The sequence below is a fragment of the Passer domesticus genome, chromosome 3 (genome assembly GCF_036417665.1).
Source record: "Passer domesticus isolate bPasDom1 chromosome 3, bPasDom1.hap1, whole genome shotgun sequence".
Taxonomy (NCBI): Eukaryota; Metazoa; Chordata; class Aves; order Passeriformes; family Passeridae; genus Passer; species Passer domesticus.
Window position 1 is genome coordinate 33,002,645 of NC_087476.1, and position 15,571 is coordinate 33,018,215.

General features: G+C 36.9%; 1 protein-coding gene across 4 annotated transcripts in view; it reads right to left on the minus strand.

Moving 5' to 3' along the window:
- The window catches only part of PHIP (pleckstrin homology domain interacting protein), a 122,297-nt gene that overhangs the window by 10,604 nt on the left and 96,122 nt on the right, over positions 1 to 15,571 (minus strand). For 2 of the 4 annotated variants that reach the window (XM_064412495.1, XM_064412496.1), the window contains 6 exons: positions 13,622 to 13,785; positions 12,869 to 13,146; positions 12,389 to 12,550; positions 9,975 to 10,613; positions 3,842 to 7,610; positions 81 to 3,747 (listed from right to left, as the gene is read on the minus strand). In XM_064412495.1, the coding sequence (XP_064268565.1) occupies positions 7,573 to 7,610; positions 9,975 to 10,613; positions 12,389 to 12,550; positions 12,869 to 13,146; positions 13,622 to 13,785 (1,281 nt within the window). In that variant the 3' untranslated portion in view covers positions 81 to 3,747; positions 3,842 to 7,572. Of the gene's footprint in view, positions 1 to 64; positions 3,748 to 3,841; positions 7,611 to 9,974; positions 10,614 to 12,388; positions 12,551 to 12,868; positions 13,147 to 13,621; positions 13,786 to 15,571 lie in introns of those variants that run through there. The other 2 variants (XM_064412494.1, XM_064412498.1) reach the window with 2 other exon arrangements.

Sequence of the window (15,571 nt, forward strand, 5' to 3'; positions counted from 1 at the left end):
TCGGAGCAATGGGAACACTATAGGCAAGAAGAGAAATTCATCAGTAGTAAACGTTGAGCCTTACCAAGAGAAAGGAAATGTTCTAGCCATCACTTTTCACTGAACACAGCTCTCCAAAGGACAAGACTGAAAAAAACCCAAAAATGTTATCAAGCCTAGAAGACATGTGGGAACTAAGGGGCCAGGCCTAGGATGAAATTTTGTTAATAGATTTAAACCTGTGCAACATGGCAGGAATGCCCAATTTAAAACTCACATTAATATTAGCCTAGACTAGAAATACAAATTCTACCCTAAGAAAAATAGTTTTTAAATCATAGAATCTTAGATGGTTTGAGTTGGAAGGGACCTTTTCAAGGGCACCTAATCCAAGCCCCTGCAATAAGCAGAGATCAGGTGGTTCAGAGCAGCCTATTTGCCCCACACAGCCCACCCCAAGGAGAACAGACTCACTGGGGCCATCGTGGCTGTGTCTGCATCACCCAGCCCAGGCTGCAGTAAACACTGGGACCTACCAGCACCCTTGAGCAAAACCTCAGGAGCCATGTAAACACCTGATCCTACCTCAGGGAGGCTGAAGGTTTTTTAGTGACTCAAGAAACTTATTACTACCCAAACATTAAGACATCTTAATAAAAGGAAATCAAATTGCAAGATGAAGATGCTTCTTTTACAAAACAGGTTTTTGTAAAACCCCATGTGCTTGAGCAGAGATTTTCAGTGCACGAGCCAGAAAGAAACCAGCCCTGTGTGCTTTGTCATGACTCAAAGGGGGGCAAAGAGGCCAAAGCCAGAGGAAAATCACAACTTCATAAATTAGCATGCAAGAAAAAATAAACAATCCTAACCATAACACAATTTCAGATGATCTGCCCTTTCTTAAGACAATGCTTATGTGAATTTTCTAGTAATTTTTCCTAAATAAGTTAACCACTGATTGCCTTGTAAACTTTATCTATCCGAAGAGTTTAACATTAGCACACATTTTACAGCCTCAAACATTTTACAAGCATTAAACAGCATAAATGTTTTGAGTTCTAAATATTTAATCTTTCCCCATGTACTTGTGCATGCAGACTAATTGGTGTCAGTGAAGGACAACAACAGTACAGACTGCACATTTACCCAGCTCCTCATGTTGAGATTCTAGCTGGGTAAAAATAGGTAGTGTATTGAGAGGCAATCATTAATTAAGGATTGTAAGTAGCTTTTTTTTTTAAGTTTTTGACAGCTGTATTCCAATTTTTAGCAGTTCATGGAAGCTTACTCCATCTTCCTTAATAGTTAAGAGAATTCAAGTTTTGAATAAGGTGCTCAGATTTCAGAAAAATAACCCCACTAGATTTCTCTGCTACAGAATACAAACACAGTAATTCTTTCTAATATTTTAATCATATTCTAACCAGGTTTGCATTTTAAGTTCTGTCTTTATTGTTTTGAATGTCCTTGTTCAAAGTCAGATTCCAAGATCTGAGACAAAGCACAAATTAACAGCTGAGGTTTCCTGGCTCTTGAATGCTAACATTGTTTGAAGTCAGTACCTCAAGGAATAGGCCTCTGCAGAAATTTGATGCTGAATGACTTGGTTACCTGCTTCTTGCTTCCTCCTTCTTGGTTTTTCATTTGGGTGGGGTTTTTTTTGGTATTTACGTATTGAGCTAAATTAAAATGAAAGTCCAACAGACCAAGTTTAGGTAAAATCTTCCAATTTCAGAGACAAGAAAAGGAAGCATGAAGGAAGTTTATATGGCTGTTACCAGACTAGGAACATTATTCCCAAATTCTCTACCCTGTCCCCCCTTCAGCACTCACACAGATTTCAAAGTATAAGAGAACATTCATAAATTCTCACTGCAGTCCTGTCAAACAGTAAATTAAGCCTCTTGCAAAGATTTCTTAGCACAATATTTCTCTGAGCTAGAAAAACAACCAGACATTTTGGGCTTTGAGTTTCCTGTTAACAGTAGTAAAAGCCACAAAAATTATATTTTGCATTATAATTTGTTGTACAGTAACTCAACTTTATGCTATTTAAATTCCAGTCACATTGTCCATTGCTTGCTGGCACTTGCTTTATTTTCACATTTGCTTCAACGAGCAACATTGATTAATTTTTAAAGCCATTATACTTTGCTCATTTATCTTTGGAAAAAGTGACAAACATTTTTTGCAAAGCTTATATTGATGGCTAGAGCAGTGAATACAGGCTTTGGCACAAAAACTTTTCACTTTGAAAGCAAAACGGTCAACTTCATCGACCACACAATTTCCTTCATTTAATGAGCATTATGGTCTGTCCTGGTTAGAGAGGGGGTGGAGTCAGCAGTGTGGGTGTGACCAAGTTGTTATTCTGTGTCACACACTGCATCACCGGGACATGGACTCTGCAGGAAAAGCCAGGCGCCCTTACTGGAAGTTGGCCACTTTTTCCTCTCCTGCTTCAGCAGGAGGGTGACAGCAAAGGACCTGCAGACTCCATCCTGGGATACTTTTCTGGGACACGGTGCTGAGGCAAGGCTGAGGTGTGGCTCCATGTGTGGCACTGCAGGGACAGTGATCAGGGACAGCAGGAAGCCAGCATCCCAATGGGACCATCCTCCCCTGCCCTGGTGTACAGGAGCGTTGGAAGCGGCAGCAAAGGCACTTGCACAGAACTGAGCTCAGCAGAGCAGCAGAGCAATCCATTCTCAGACGACTCAGCTTCCAGGGGAGTTTGTCTATCACTGTTTTCCATTATTTTAGGCTGAGAAACATTAGCCATGGGAGCTCCTCCACCATATTGCCTTTGTTTCCCAACTACCATGTGGGCAGCGTGCAGGAATGATCATCCTATTGCCTTTGGAAAAACCGCATGGACACAGCCCATGGGGAGTGTCCCCCACCTTTGTTCTTGTTCCTGGTGGTGAATACCTTTCTGTGGGTAAAGCACCTTCTCTTTTTTTATTGTACTGTGGGTGTCTTATTCCATCATTTTGTGTTTCAGTAAGTTGTTATCTCTACCCATAGTCTCTCCTCTTTTGTCTCTCCTTTACTGGAAGGGGCAGGGGCTGGGATGTGGCTTGTTTGGAGTTTAATTTCCTGCTGAAATTAAAATGTGTTAAAATCAGCACATGCTCCAACAGCATTGCCAGGTACCAATATTTCACATCTGTTAATACTAAGCAAAGCCTTGATTTGTACACAAAGTGAAAGAACTACAGTAGGTTTCCAAAAGATACCTGTCACAGAAATGGGAACAGGGATACAATTGTATTTTAGGGATTTTGTACAGAGTTACACAGGAGAAGATTTTTTAAGATATTTTCAAAACAAAGAAAATGTTAACTGCTTAAGACTATTCTCAGCAACAAAACTAAAACCCTGGACCTGGAGTGGCTTATGCTTGGATGAGCACACCACTATTACTGTTGTGCTGCAATACTGGAAATGTACATTCAACAGAACTACCACCTCCAGGACAAAAAGCAGCACCAAAGTGTGTCATATTTTCAGTATTCTTAAGTGATTTTCTCCAAGCAGAATGCGCCAATAGCAAAACTCACACACTTGGGACAGAGATTTTTTCATCAGTTGCTAAAACAAGTCTCACTTTTGCCAGACTTCACATGGAGTCTAGAAAGTCACAGGGAACTCAATTCATTCCACATTCCCGTCGCCCAGAAGCACACATACCTTCATCTGTGAGGTGAGTGAGGGTCTCTTCCATCACTTCCTTGGGTTTTCAGGTAAGGAACGTAAGGAAATCATCTGACAAAGCAAATAATGTGAAATTAAACAGAATCCACATTTCTTTTTTCTTTCATCTATTGAACAAAAAAAATGTAGAAATAAACAAACCAACCCTGCAGTTTTGTGAAAACACATCCTATGTTGACTTTTCCTGGCATCACCCACTCAGAGCAGCTAGGCTGCAGACCAGTACTCTACAGGAGGGAGGCAGGGGATTCTCTCTGCTTAAGTGTTTCTAGCTTCTTCTAGAGCTGTTGGAAGCAGAAATTTCCATGGACTGGATGTAACTCTGGTACAAACAGTTGTCACCTGAACAGGGAAGGCTTCCTGGAGGGTTAGAGGCAGGTGCCCTGGTCCACACGTGAAAGTGAGCTACGAGGACTCAACAAGGTGTCTTCAGTGCCAGACGCTACTGCCTTTATATTGCCTCTTGAACTGCAGGGCTTAGCAAAGACCCCTACCAAATAGCAAATTCTGATCTCTGATTATCAAAGTTCCAATTTTATCTGTTCTCACTTACCCACTATACCATTCTACCAGATACAAATATTCCATATTCCAGAAGGAATCAAGAGGAGCTGAATTTAAGGAGTTCTGGAAAACACACAACCAATCATCCCATAGCACAGTAAATTACCAGATAGAAACAAACACTGTTGGACAGCTTAGAAAAACATGTTTTCTATTTATTTAAAAATAAGTTTGTAGTTACTACATTGCAGTGACAGTAATTCTTACACGTACATTCTAGTTTGTATAAAAGGATTCAAAGTATTATGCATCAAAACTAACATAGAAAGTGTCCACATAACAGTAAAGAAATTTCCAATCCATATGTACAAAAAGAAAGGGCACTGTTATCCTGGTGAGATACTTCAGGTTATATATAACATGATAATCTAGATTTCTGGAAGGAAAAAAGCCTTGATAAAGCTAAAGAATTATAGTTTTCAAAACTGTTACTCATTACATACAACAGATTTGTGTTTTACATAATTCTGTACAAAATAAGTGTAATTTTTAATCTGAAAATCTGTCAGTTTTAAAATTAACCTTTCTAGGTAATTTACTTGAAGTTGAGCTCCACTCTATACATATTGAAACATTATGACAGAATTTAATTCACACATGATCATTATCCAGTTGTCCACCACACTTCTGCAGTTTTAGTATGGTCCAAAAATGTAACTTCTGTATGGTCTCAATGCATTAGCAAACCAACCTGCACAGTTGTAACCACAAAACAGTACATGTACATCACACAGTACATGATAGGTACTTCTATTTCTTTCTACTCCTAATTTGTGTGACCTCATTCTGTGTTCTTTCAGTGTAGAAAGTCATAGTATAGTACTACTTTCCTTCCCTAAAATGTATTGTTTGCATTATTTGAAGTGAATTTCCTGATGTATTTATCTGCATTAAAAAGGACCCAAATGACTATTTGTCTCACTACATACCTCCTAAAAGCTAAATTTACTCACCCTTATTTTATTGCAGCATATAAGGTTTCTCTCTAGAGTGCCTTGAGGCTGTTAGAACCTTGGGGAAAAGTGGGGAGGAGGGGTGGTGAGGGGGAAGCAGCTAATCACCTTTTTCTACAATTTAAGATGTCTTTTAATCTGGCTGCCTGGCATGTTTCCTTCTCTAACACACTGTAAAACTGACATGGCGAATTCCCGCATCAAAATCTGCAGAAACACAAGAGCACCTGGAGGTTAGCTCTGGTTTAAAAGCTACCTGCTGTTTTCCCCCAGACATCATAGAAAGTGAGTAAGCTGTATTCACAATTCAAAAACAAGCAGCTACGTAAGCTGTCAATGCCAGATTTGTTATTTGAAACACATTGTCAAGCCCTGGCCAGATTTATGAAATGTAATACACTTTCCTCTGCATATGAACAAACATGTATAAACAGTAATTTACAGCAGAAAACTAACAGCCCTTTTATCAGCTGAATATCTAGGTCCCCCTGGAAACCAAACTGTTACAAGAACTTCAGGGATAAAAGAAAATATATACTCATTTTACACAGTTCATTTGTCTTCATTTAGGTCGTAAACAGAAAATGAGCTTTTGCTGTTTCTAGGTGAGGTTTCAAAATCCTCTACCTTCTCTATCACAGCACTGTAGCAGACTTATAATTAAATATTTTAAAACACTGTTAAAAAAGCAAAAAGAAAAACCTTTGACAATCTGCTGTCAAAGTATACTATTTTAGAAGAAGGTAAGGAGACGGGACACAATGTAAATATCGTGGTATGGGTATATTTTAACTGACCAGTGATGTTAAAATTACCTCAGCAAGATTCACATGCTACAAATAAACTGTGAATGTTGATGAAAGTGAGATTAAAAACCTCTCACCTCCAATTCACTATATAAATACAGGGTGAAAGGGTCCCATCCAGTTAAGCCTATTGCTTTTATAGAACCAATCAACTATTTAACATGTGCCTAAATTCAAATTACATGCTAAAGCATTTACTTGTAGTCCTCGATCCAACAAATGTGAGCAAAATATTTTAAAATGTGATGTAAAAATTGTAACAAGCTTGAAATTACTGAATCAACAGACTATTTTTTGTGTTGCGTGTAGTCCTTTTTTTGGTAAGACAAAAGCCTCTGGCACAGAATTGGTACTTAAAAATATTTGTACAGCAGTATAGTGAATAAGCTGTCTCTACACTACAATTTATTTTTTTAATAGATATTAATATCTATACGTGCTGCATCAGGGTCCTTTGTTAATTAATAGCTTTACAAATATTAAGTCATAGTAATATTCAACTCAACCAACTCAACCTTACAAGTCTATCAACAAACTGATCACAGGTACAAACCAGACACTGTACAAATAAACATCTGTAAATCTTTATCACAGCAGTCGAATCACTGGAGGAAGACATTTCTCTGTAAAGTTGTATCACTGGTCATTGCCAAGTGACAAAGAGCTCTAGTTCAATATTGACAATAATAATGAACACTACAGTGGTAAGATTTCAGTTCAGTTCCCAGAGAACACACTAACAACAGAAACAGAGTGGCTAAAGAGTTGTTAAGTATGTAGGCACAGGTACAATGACTCCTGTTTAACATTTAGAGCACACTTATGACAGAAGCAGAAGTATTTCCTCACTGGCAGTTAAAGAACACACTGTTATTGAGATACCACTCAGCAGCAAATACCAATTTTAACGCTTCCCAGTATAGCGTAGAAGTACCAGAACAGTATCCTTATATCCATGTCAAATATAAATGAATTTAATTAATAAAACTGAATTAATTGCTGCCAGATCATTTGCATGTATGTGACTATGAAGCTATGTTATTTACAATGCAAATGTAAAACAATCACATGAGGTTTTGATACTCCATTTTCTGAACCAGTTGTTAGGTACTTGAGATGGCATTATAAAACATGCATATAACTATAGATCTTAAATTATTTCAGAACACTGACCAATAGTTTATTGCTCACATTTAAAACCTAAGACTCTGTAGTCAAAAGCTCTTTTTCTGTATTGATACAGTATCTCACAACCACCTCAAATAATAATTTTTTTCCCAACCAAAACACAGTCTGATGGTGACTAAAGTCTCATAAATAAAGTTTGCAACCTAGTGAAATTAAATTATAAAAAATAGAACTTTTAAATAAATCTGGTATTAATTTCTAATAAATGTCTAGTGTTGCTTCTATAAAAAATTGACCCAAATTATCCACAGTTTATTTTTAAAGAAAAAACATTAATGTGTCTAATAAGAATCAAAAACTTACTGGCTAAAGTCACCAATATTACTGGGTGGGAAGCAGTACCCATGTTCTGCAGGTAAGGCCTTCTACCCTCGTACAATTAAGATGTACACTCCTCTGCCTACTGTTAAGGGAACGCAGATTATTTCAGTCTCCAAAACTTTACACACAAGGTATTTTTGATATATAAATATATACATAAACATGCCATATAAAACATTATTACAAACGGAGTAAATACAGAAGATGAATTTTAGATATAATCTATTTTATATATTACAATGCAGATAACATCAGGAAATTACACATTTTCAAATGATTGCCTTCATCAGTGAGATTTGACAAAATTAACAAGTAGAATCAATCAGTTTTGAATAGAGAAGCTGTATTGCAACTGTACAAATGTAGTTTGTTATCTTACCACATGTTTAGTGACTCCATTTAATCAGATGATAAAGAAATACTTGTTAGAAAAAATAAATATGCCAACAAATCAAATACAAACTAATCCCTGGCCCCCAAATTAAAATCCATAACAATTCAAAGAGGATCTGGAAAATTTTCTCAGCCATTTTGTGTAGCAAAACAAACTACCTAAAACTAGGTATGGTGGATACTAGTCTGCTATCCACAGTAGCCTATTTCTGTTACTCTTGGTGGCAAATACCAATATTCTTTCTTCAAACTTTTAGACTTTTTTTTTTTTTGGTAAGAAAATAAAGAGTGAAGAATCGGGCCTCAAATACATACACAGAATCTGTGCAAATTTAAGATCTTAATTCTGTATGTCTTCCCTTCCAGACATTGCAGATAATGTGTAAAAACAAAAAAAAGTATAACCAGAAAATTTTGGTTACATTTTTGTACCATACCAGATTTCAGTAAATATGACTACTTAGGTATGTTTTTTCCTTGAAACTGGACAATACTTTTTTTAAGTGATAGAAAATGGCATTAAGGTTTGTTTGTAAAGGTATAAAACAACTAAATGTACCATAAACAAATAAATAACTGCTTTTCTTTTCCAGAGCAGTACATATAACAATACATTCCCCTAAGTCATATAGTTATCATTTACAATAGACAACTTAATTTTAGTAAGGATGCAAGAAATAATAGAATACAAGGCACAATCATTAAATGGAATTTTTCTTTAGGGTGTATATTGACATATGTCAGCGTGATATACCATAAAAAGTGCAGAAAAACACAATGTGCAATGAGACCACTGTATAAAACATGATTGCATAAAAAGTGATTTGGCCTTTTAACCCTAATAATTGAAAATAACCAATCTTCCCCTTAAAATTAAACTATAAAGTATGACATTTTAAAATTTTCAGTTCTAGTGCTATCTAAAAAATCCTGAAAAAAATTTATACCTGGGTAATATTTTAGACATATGTGTTTATGTATATATTAATATATACACATACACTATTCTTTGTAGGTCATTTCAGCCTCTTAAGCATGTCTAAAGTTGTAGAAACAACAATCAATCTGGATCAGAAAGTAAACATCATAATTCCATACCTGTCCTGTAATTTCCTTGAATCCTTTAACCAATTATACATTTAGACTAAAACATCTCTGTCAAAGGACCCCACCAGTGCATTATTTTCTACCAGAAGTACCAAAAAGGATACATTTCAGAACAATGTTAACAACTTACTATTTAAAACAAGACACAGTTTTTATCACTGCAAATGGTATGCTGTACTGACACTCAAAAAGAAAAAAAGGTTTTCCACTGCACTGATTCTCAGTCTTTGGCACAATAAACAGAGATTTAGTGATTGATACAAGAATCAAGGTCTGAAAAATTAGACATTAGTCAAACTTTTTCCAATGTGGATATATATATTTGTGATTACATTTTTGCTATGTTTGGCAGAACTTGGATAAACAATGGCCTGTGCTAGGCTTCTTTTGCAGCTGAACATTCCATCACAACTGAAATTAAACTTTTTCAGATTAGCAAAGTTTGGTATTGTATTAATTAATAGAAATGCAAGTGAATTTACTGCCACTTTTTGCCAAAGTCTGCCTTCCTAGGTGACGTGACTTGACTTTACAATCAAAGTGTATCTTGCTTGGTCAAAAATAGATTTCTGTTTTCAATTTGTGGCAATTAAAAGTTCTATTACCTTTTTTCAATTGTGTAGAGATATTACATACTACTTGAGCAGTGTAGCTCTTATCTCTGTACGTTAGTCAGAAATTGCTTCAATTATTCTTAACTGTGAACAAAATGACTGTTGAAATGTATAACCTATTTGGAGGGCAATAAATAGCAAAAGTTTAAAATATATATTTCTTTCAAAGAATGTTCTTTCAGTTTATCATTTTGCTAAATTTTTCTCCTCAAATCAGAACATACTCTTCTAACCCATAATAGCAGCAGGGAAGCAGAAGTCTGTTCTGCTCTTCCTTAACTGTACCTGCTTCATAGCATTCTGAAGTAAAACCCTTGGTAAAAATTACCAACCAATTAAATTAGCCTTTGCTTTTTCAGTCAACTTTCGGACTCTGCCTCTGCTTGAAGTTCCAAAAGTTAAGGAGGTGTCTTCAAACAATAGCTGCCTTTGCTCTTCCTCAGAGTCATCTTCATTGTAAAAGGCTGTCCTCCTACCCTGGTTTCTAGTTCTCATGTGAGGTTCAGAATCTTTAAGCTCTTCAGAACCCTCCTCCATAGGCTCGTGTGTCTTTTTCCTCCTGCTTCTTGTTTGCATTTTAACATTTGCAGGAGCTAAGAGGTCTGAGCCTGGCTGGCAGCTCTTCATCTTCCTTTTTGGCTTTCTACCCCCTCGGCCTTTTTTTTGTAACAAGTCTTCCTTCACATTATTTTCTGAAAGAGAATTGCATGCAGTAGAAACAGAGGCTTCCTCTGGTATATCCCTTGTGGTCTGGATTGTATTCTGCTCTGCAACCTTTTGCTGTTCAACAATTTGTAGCTTTTTTGGTTTCCTGCCTCTTTTCTTGTGCACCACCACTTCACAGCTACTGTTGTTAGTCTCCACCTTGGGCTTCCGTCCAGGACCTCTTTTCACTGGAGGTTTCAAAGGCTGTCCTCCATGTCCATTTACCTGAATGCTTCCTGATGCCAAAGCATTATTCTTGCATTCTGCTGTAAAGAAATGGCACAGAAATGTACACGTCACATAACAGATTTGCATTTACATTCATTTTCACACTGCCTTAATAAAACTCTTACTAAAATATCTGAATGGATTCACAGTGATTGCCAATCTGTCAAAATCTAAGAAACCCAAAGTTGAGCTCAGAGAGTTTTGTTCTACAATGGAATGAGGACTAACTTCTAGTTGGATTTAGCACATGGTAGCTGCAAGGAAAAAATCCCCAAGAAACAAACAAACAAACAAACAAAAAAAGCCAGGAAAAATGCAGGGGGAAAGAAGGGGAAAAAAGGGAAGGGCTGAAGGGTTTTTCTCAGATGATACAACACCGGTGAACAAAACTCCTATTTTGTATCTGCAATAGCAAAAGGTTGCTCAAGAAGCACTGGGAATGGTGCAAGGATTGGGAATGCTTCACAGTAAGTCATCTCTAGAGAAATAAAGATTTTCTTTCAACCTGAGGTAGCATCTTTTGTATCAAATTTTTACAGATTTCTCACACTAACAGACAGCAGAATGTACTTGCTTGAAGACCTTTACAGGGTATGAATTTTCATTACATGAGGGGTAATCAACTTTCTCAGAGGGGCACATCACTGGACCTCTTAGAAAAATGTCCTGACACCACAGCCTTGCCTTAAATATGGCAAAGAACAGGCTCACAGCCAGCATGATAGTTTCTGCAGCCCTTTCACAGCTTCTGCTGTGTTTGAATGTGCACCATCATGCACTAAAAGCACAGGCCTCCTCTGTCCTATCAGTAGATGCAAGGAGGCAGGACCATGTCAACAACATTCAGAAATCCCTGACATCCCATCCTCTAACAGCTATAACATATTTAGCCATGCAGTGTGGGAACAGCTGGGGCCTTTGTGAGAAAGCTTACAAGCAATGAACAGATGATTTAACTTATGAGACCATGAGCTACTTTTTCAGAAGCATGGATGAGTAAGAAAGAACTCCCTGGGGAGAGGACTACAAGGAGTAGGCAGATTAATTAGATGGGACCCAATTTGCAGAATACGGTGTCCCCATTTTCAGAGAAAAGATGTTTAGTGGATCTACCTGCTTCAAGCATCTTCCAAACAGTTCAAAACTCCTTCATAAATAGGAAAGCTTTCTGACTAGGAGATCTTATTTCAGCCTCCACAGAAGCTTTGAATTTTAAGGTATTCTGACATCAAAAGACCAAGCAAGCTCACTCAGGAGATTTCATGAACTAGGTCCAAGCAGGCCATTCAAATATACTAAACAGAAGCAGTAAACACTGCATAGGTTTTTTTTGCTGTGCCAAAAAATGAAAGAATGAATTTGCAGCTGGGGTCCTCTGATCTTTGTGATTGGTCCTGTGCAGAATGTTATCACACTCAATGTTACTGACCCAAATACAAGCCACAGAAGTTTTATGTGATTAAACACACAGATTTAAAGTGTGACCATGCAGAAGTATGTTTTGGAATTTAGGAACTTTTAACATGACATTTGTAATAATTTAAATTAAGGTACAGATATGTTAACACCTCAAAATCATCTAGACAACAGTTATCACATCATGGAAATGGTGTTAAGAGTAGTCAAAACAGTGCTGATTCATCAAGAAGGAAACTAATGGTGACTGAGTTGTTCCATTAGATTTCCCTATTCTGCTAAATTGTAATGCATTCTAATTTCCCTATCCCTAAATTACCACAGGTAAAGTACAACACTATAGTCACCACATCAACAGCTCTGAGGATGGGGAGGAAGTTCCAGAGAAATTTGGTACCTTGTGGATTAGCAGTGGAAGATTTTACTTTGCGTTTGATTTGCTTCTCTTTCTCGGGATTTTCTTTCGTGGAGTTATTCCTAGTGCTATGACTGTAATCAGATGGGGAAGGGTTTGATACAATATTCTGGTTCTTGGAATGTTTGGTTGAATTCTCCAGTACTAGAAGGATAAAAAGAAAAAAAATTATCAACTTAAGTAGTTGACACTACATTCAATCTTGTTGGGCTAAAATGGAACTCATGTTCTGCTACAAACAATTTGACTCTGTGATCCAAAAGGAAGAAAGCTGCCTAGATAAAACAACATAGCCTAACTTGTTCAGTTTTCCTCTGAAGAGCCTCAAAGGCCCATCAGTTTGAAAACAGACCCGGTCTTAACTGAGAGAAATATATTAGATTTCCAAAGAGCTAGTTTTATCTTAAAAAACATTCATGGCTTAATTAATAGAAGACGAAAACCAAAAGCACCCGAACTTGCCTGACTTTCCTGACCCTGCAGTAGTATTAGGCTTTGTAATTAAAGGCTTTATAGTTAAAGGCTTTGCTCCTGAAGAAGTAGATGGTTGCTCTGTAACAGCCACATCAGTTATCCCCCTATTGCTTCGAGTCCGCACAAGGGAGGCCTCAGCGGCTTTCCCGTTCATCTGAGGCGGAGCGTGTCTCAGTGCTGTCGACCGTGCAGGTGCAGAAGATGATGAAGTGGCAGAAGTTTCTGCCTTCAGCTGAGGTTTTATTAATCTCCTCTTCCTTTCAGGGCTGCAAAAGGAGTAACAATTTGTATCCTGGATGACCATCTTATCATTTTACAGGAATAAATAAAATTAAATGCTAGTGTCTGAGATTGTGGGAGTAAAACAATCACCTCTGCATGAAGTATGTTAAAAATATGGCATTTACTGTGGAAATTCATGTAAGTTGTGAGCTTCTGGAAAGTGAATCTTTACAATAAATACTATAGTTATATGATAAAGCATGATGCCATCACTATCCTAACGATGCTGTTTTACTGTACACATTTAGCAGTTATTTGAATTTTAAGCACTTACACTAGGATAGCTCTAAGTAAAGTTTAAAACTCTTCCACATCATAGGGACTTGCATGTCAAAGCTACCATTCTGCAATATAGGGAATAGTAAAGGAAGTATTAAGAAAAAAACACACTAAGTTTTATTGTTTAGGTATGTCAAAATTTCACATAATTTCATGAATACTGTAAAGGAATTAATGTACCTGGATGCAACACTACTGGAAACTGAGCTGCTTCTACTTCTTTTTTTCCTTCGTTTCTTTATTGTATTTCTTTTATGAAAGCGCAGGGCAGATTTATAATCTGATAAAATAGAACTTATGTGTTCTTCAAAGAAAGCAGAAAGGCGCAAGCTCATGCTGTAGATCTGAAAAAGAAATGCCAGTAAACAAGTTTGATACTTTTCCAAAGTGTTCCTTTACTTATTTATCAGCGAACAACAGCTAGAAAAGTAAAAAGTGATTAAAATAGAAATGTTTGAGGGAAATTTACAATCTGTCTCAATAAATATATGCTAACCCATGTGTAGGTTTGCTTTAACTATTTTAATGGTTTTGAAAAGTGTATCACAACTGAAGATGACACAGAAAAGGAAGAATTGGAAAAAGGAGTCTTTCAATTACCTTTCTAGAATGTATCCCTTTCTAGTTTCAACAGAAATCACAAGGAGAGATCCTTAATGTAATTTTGCTGTATCATACCTAGGGTCAAGAAATCTTGTTTTCTGCTCTATTAACTTGATTGTTGTATCATATATTTGAACACCAGTCTATTCCTTTTATAGAAGAATTGATGCTACATGTAAGTTGGCTGCAACAGGTACAATCAATGTATTGGAATTATGCAGGTGCACCTTTTTTTTCCATCTCTAGACTGAGATGATTTACAGAGAGTCCCAAATTCAATTTAAATCACAAGTAAATATTTGAGCACAGTTGCTATTAATTCTGGAAACAGAAAAAACCACCAAAGTGACCTGTACTTTGAGGAGACACAGCACCTTCAATGAAACACAAAGTAATGACACACCAAACCATCTGAGCACCAGACTCGGCAGGTTTGACAGATTCTGCACATGTTACTGGAGATAGCATACAAAGGAATGTGTGTCTGATATGCCAAGCAAAAAAAAAATAATAATCTGATGACTTTAGGTTTACTGTTCAAGAAAGCATCACTGATATCAGTTCAAATAAGCATCAGTGACACCAAGTAAGATGCTAAAAATGTAAGTGCATGACATAGTAAAAACATCACATTCAACGAGATGTTGTACGCACTGAAAGCACATAGATTCTAGAATATTAAGACTCCTGACATAAGAACCTTCCACTTCCTCTTCTGAGTAAAACACAAAAAGACAAATTTATTACTATACCAGTCTGTTTGGAAGAAACATGAAAAACAAAAGAATCTATAAAACCACACAAAGCTAATGTCAGGTATGATGAGGTCAAGGAGAGAAAGAAAAACCATAAAAGAATGCAGACCTTCCCCAAAAGCCCTGCCATTTGCTGCAACTGAAAGAGTAATTCTTTTATGGGGTATGGCAGCCTCAACAGTGAGTGGGCCTGTCTGCTTCTGACTGAAGAGTAATCACCAATCCTGCTAGTCACCTACTAAGAAATTTGTGCCTAGGTCTTAAAACAATCAAGTCCTAATGATTAACTTGCTATTTAGAGCAGCCAAACTTAAAAGTTGTTAATAATTCTGGTCTTAAAGCTGAACACACATTAGCAGAAGAAAAGCTACACAGAAGCCTTGAACCCATGTAAATATGCATCCATAATTTAACTGCTATCAGATACTGCACCTACTACTAGCAGGACATCTCAGTATGAAGAGCTGTCATGTTTGTACTGTCCTGTTTCCCAGAACTCCTAAGAGCCTCATTACAATCCTACTGCACATTAGTGAACAGCACAGAATTTCAACATCCTCTTCTGTCTATACCTGGATATTTCAGTTTGAGGCAACCTTCAAAGTAAAGAAGCTCCCTGTGTATTTGTTTTGAAAATCTGGTTTCTTCTCAAAAATATTGGTTAAATATCACTATTGTACTCATATTCCTGCTTCTACAGAACTCTTCATCTGTGTGGTTTTCCATTTAGACACACTTTCTAATATTTACTTTTGAAACACACATGCAGAAC